This window comes from Portunus trituberculatus, chromosome 24 (genome assembly GCF_017591435.1).
Source record: "Portunus trituberculatus isolate SZX2019 chromosome 24, ASM1759143v1, whole genome shotgun sequence".
Taxonomy (NCBI): Eukaryota; Metazoa; Arthropoda; class Malacostraca; order Decapoda; family Portunidae; genus Portunus; species Portunus trituberculatus.
The window spans coordinates 6698076-6703075 of record NC_059278.1 but is presented as its reverse complement, the minus strand read 5'-3'; the positions used below and the strand labels follow the sequence as shown (position 1 = coordinate 6703075).

The window sequence follows — 5000 nt, the reverse complement described above, 5'->3', positions numbered from 1 at the left end:
GAGAGAGAGAGAGAGAGAGAGAGAGAGAGAGAGAGAGAGAGAGAGAGAGAGAGATAAACACATAAATTTTATTAATCAACAAACAATACTAACAAAAATAGTATTAATTAATTTGGACCAAACACATTGCAAACTATGTCATATTAGTGTAAAGCACATAACCCCACTAGACACATAAAAAACACACACTAATCAAACAAGCAACTGAATTCTAAACACGTTACTTAATAATTCGTAACATCTAAACAAGAACGTTACCTGCTGCTTCGTGTGCTATTCTAAACATGTCGGTGGGATATTTTTTCCACACATGTGTCAGCAACAGGTAGGAGAAGAAACCTGATCTCGGCCTTCAACCCTGCACAACACACAACACTGAGCGAGCGAGGGAAAGGATAGACAAAAATAGGAGGGAAAAAGTATTCATCATAAGGAGGAGGAGGAGGAGGAGGAGGAGGAGGAAATACATAAAAAAAAAATAATAATTAACATAAAGTGCCTTGTAGCTGAGAATTCCTTTACGAGTGAGCTCTCCTAGTTATTCTCCGTTTATTTTCCTTCTATTTTAAGACTAACTGTCTGTTTTGTTTTGTTTTTTCTTCTTCTATTTTACCTCACAATCTGTCAACGCGATACACTGATATATTCTGACACACAAACCACAACTTCATTTAAATATCACCAAGCAATCTTTACTAAACGCTACACTTTTTACCACCTGAACCTCTATCAAAGAGAATCCCCCTGGCGTTCTTCCTTATTAGAAATTTACACGCTACACTGTTACTGGAATTTGTCTTATTTGAAAGGAGGACGAAAAGGAGAAGTGAAAGGAGGAAGAATAGGAGGAGGAGGAGGAGAAGGTGGAGGAGAATATAAATGAACAGACAGCAACAGTCCTACTGGGCCTAACGAGGCTGTCTGTGTGCCTATGCTACCACTACAGATTCTAAAAGTTAGAGGCTGAAGGACATCAGGGTTCAAGGATGAAGAAAAGAGGCCACGGGGAGAGAAAAAGTCAAAGATGTAATAGGAAAAATTGAAAGAGAAGTGACACTATCTAGTACATTAACTAGAAAAAAAAGGATATCTTATGTAGGCGCAAAGTACGTCATTTGAGGGGTTAATGTGAGGTGAATGTCCAACCTTTTTTTTTAAAGTTTGTTTTGTGTTGCTACGGACAACATGTGCTGGAAGAGAGTTCCAGACATTTACAATTCTATTGAAGAAATAATGTTTAGCCTCATCTGATCTGAAACGTTTACCTGTAATCTTGTAACCATTATTTCTAGTGGTGTTGGAGCCGTCAATGGTGAGATAGTTGTTTATATTTACGTTATCAAAGCCCCAAAACGTTTTAAATAGTTCAATTAAATGTCCTCGCATTCGCCGCTTCTCTAAACTGAATTAGTTAAGAGTTCCCTCAAGCGCTCCTCATAAGGCTTGTTTCGCAGTCGTGGGATCAACTTGGTGACTTCTTTGGACTCTCTCCAGGTTGTCTATATCTTTCCTATAATGGGGTGACCAGAACTGGACACTACTCAAGTTGACGTCGGACGAGCGCATTAAACAATGTAAGAATTACCCCATTTGATTTTAACTGAAAAGTCCTACCGTCAAACCCAACCAATTTGTTCGCTGTTTTAAGTACTTCCGAGCAGTGTGTATACTTGACTTGAGGTCAGAGGTAATTATAACGCCTAAGTCTTTTTCCTCATCAACCTTGAGCAACTCGGAACCGTTCATTGAGTAATCAGTATGATCATTATTGCTACCAATGTGCAACACTTTACATTTATCTACATTGAACCTCACCTGCCACCTGTCTGATCAAGTGGGTAAGGAGGAGGAGGAAGAGGAGAAGGAAGAGAAGGAGAAAGAGGAGGAGAGAGAGGAGGAGGAAATCCAGTCAGTTTCCTTCCTGTAATCACCAGTACAGCCATTATCATAATTACAACCACTTTTCTTTGCTATTTTTAGATCAGCATGCTAATAAAAAGAAGAGCAAATGAAAGGGAGAGAGAGAGAGAGAGAGAGAGAGAGAGAGAGAGAGAGAGAGAGAGAGAGAGAGAGAGAGAGAGAGAGAGAGAGAGAGAGAGAGAGAGAGAGAGAGAGAGAGCCGCCGTGGTACAGTGGAACCATGCGTGCTTTGGGATCCGAGGGGTCTCCAAGCGCACGGGTTCGAATCCTGTCCACGGTCCGAGTGTAGGTTGGGCTTCCTCACTCGGGGCAACGGTTTCCTAGCGGGTGGGCTTTGAGATAGGGGGTACCCAAAAAGTATTCCCTTTAGCCCATAAATTCCCGTGAAAACCCCACATGGTATAAAAAAAAAAGAGAGAGAGAGAGAGAGATTATATATGGGTAGGCTTGGGAAATTGAGCGAGTTTTGATTGGAAAACAAATAGTAATGAGAAGGAAGTGAGAGTTGTTGCATACTGTCCATTGTTTCAGTGTCCTGTACAGATTACCTATTTATTAATACGCAGCTTTTGTCATTTTGAGTTAGTTATTTTTAGTTAGTTATTACTTTAGTTGTCTCTTATTTACACTGTTAATTTTTATTATCATGAATTTGATTGATTTATAAATTCTCTCTCTCTCTCTCTCTCTCTCTCTCTCTCTCTCTCTCTCTCTCTCTCTCTCTCTCCGACTATTTATCTGTTTATTTATTCATTTACCTTGCTTTATATCTTACTTACATCATTATTCATTATCTATTTATTTTGTTCTACCCGATGTTATTATTTTTATTCATTTTGCTGTATTTTCATTATTATTATTATTATTATTATTATTATTATTATTATTATTATTATTATTATTATTATCATTATTGCTATTGCTAATATTTATCCTGTGACTCGCTACTACAGCTGTTGTGTCTTTGGTGTTTCAGAGCGCTGGTGCAACGCCACTTATGACATGGTGCTGTGTTGGCCCCCCACCCCTGCCGGGGAGAGTGCACAATTGCCATGCCCCCCGGTCAAGGGCGTCGATCCCTCCCGTAAGTAACAGGAGTAGTGATGGTGGTGGTGGTGGTGGTGGTGGTGGTGGTGACAGTGATTACAGTAGTGTTAATAATAGCTGTTATAGTAGTAGTAGTAGTGGTAGTAGTAGTAGTAGTAGTAGTAGTAGTAGTAGTAGTAGTAGTAGTAGTAGTAGTAGTAGTAGTAAATAGTAGCTGTTATAATAGTACCAGTCATAGTAGTAGTAGTAGTAGTAGTAGTAGTAGTAGTAGTAGTAGTAGTAGTAGTAGTAGTAGTAGTAGTAACAGCAGCAGCAATACTAACAGAGACAGTAGTAGTAATAGTAGTAGTAGTAACAGTAGCAGCAATACTAACAGAGACAGCAGTGGTAGTTCTAGGAACTATAATGAGTTTATAGAACTATAATGATGAATAGTAAAAATAATGATAATAATAATGATGATGAGGACGACGGAAAAAATCATTAAAATATACATATATATTTCCTGTTGATATTGAAAACATTTATATTATTCTATATTCTCACAAGTACGACAAAATAAAATATAAAATATGGTGCATCATTTATCTTATCTTTTATTAAAGCTTTATATAAACAGGAGACAGTATTATTATTTCAACCAAAACATTACAAACATTGAGGGACCGATCTCTCACACGCGAAACTCTAGTTTTAATATACCCTACAAAAATACATTATTTATTTGATGTATGTTAGGCACTGCCTCACGGTAGCAAAGTGACTGATCAGCTTTTCCCTAAAGAAACTTTCAAAGGATCATTGAATTTTGGAATCCTGAAACCTTCATCTTGAAAGAGTGGAAGTCATATGAAGGAAGGAAGAAATACAAAAGTAAGCATTGAGTTCTGGAGATTGCCACGCGTAACAATCATTCACTAACTTTCAGCATACTGCAAACAATTGAGCGAAGATGAAATGATCGATCATATTGAAAAATCACAGCTACAGTTTGCGGTCCTATCTGGCCGATGAAGGCCAACAAACAAAGTCACGTACAAGGCAGCAAGAATAGTGTTTAACTGCTAGGCAGACCCACTTGGTATCCTACTCCAACCAAAATTACCTGTTTTCCAGAATCCAATTATGATCCATGTGATACTAATTAGTAAAAAGTTCCAACGCGTGTCACTTGGCGAACAGCAGACGAGTTGATACCAACCGTGAAATGCACAACATGTTAATGAATTCCAGCAATTGCCTGCGCAATATTGCCACCTCCAAATGCAGAACTACAGATATTAAAAGAAAGAAAATAATTACTACAAAGTTCAGTTTGAAAATTATAAACATTGAATAAGTCATTAAACATGCACCTCAAGAGACGATTACATCTTTCGCTCATTAATCATTAATGACAGTAATCCTCAGGTCATGCTCAGTCCCGCATGAAGGGTCCTCCGCCCTAGAATTAGCCTGTTACAGTATATTAACCGTGACACATCAGTAGATGGATGAGTAATGGTCTATACCGCCTGTAGGCATATAGAGTAGATGTGGGAAGCGCTATCAAGCTTCCGTCCATTAGAGGCGCAGGTTGTCTTATTTATAGTGGTACCCATATTATGGCCCATATCACCATCCAGGCGCATCTTTGGTGTAACCACCTACGTAGAAACTGGGTATAATGGTGACATGTAGGTAACTTTAAACCACTCGACAAATGGCATAGCTTCTAAGCGATATGTGGTGGGATTCAAACCTACGTGTGGACGTCTGCCCGATCCCACGCTCACCCCTTATCAACTACGCCATCGCCTCCCCTTCTTCGATGAATGGATGGAAAATGGATGGTTGGATGGATGGATAGTATGTGTATATGCATAATGACGAAAGCTATAAAACATCAACTTTAGGCTGTCATTTACACTATAACTCTTAAACACTATACAGGCAAGATGAATGTTTAAAGACATCAGCACTTAAAAGCCTAAAGTGTGTGAAAATTTTCTCTCTCTCTCTCTCTCTCTCTCTCTCTCTCTCTCTCTCTCTCT

General features: G+C 38.8%; 1 protein-coding gene across 3 annotated transcripts in view; it reads left to right on the top strand.

The window, feature by feature from the left end:
* Nucleotides 1-5000, top strand: part of LOC123508136 (PDF receptor-like) — a 310821-nt gene that overhangs the window by 203214 nt on the left and 102607 nt on the right. For all 3 annotated transcript variants that reach the window (XM_045261651.1, XM_045261650.1, XM_045261652.1), the window contains exon 3: nt 2897-3004. In XM_045261651.1, coding sequence (XP_045117586.1) covers nt 2897-3004 — 108 coding nt within the window. The remainder of the gene's footprint in view (nt 1-2896; nt 3005-5000) is intronic.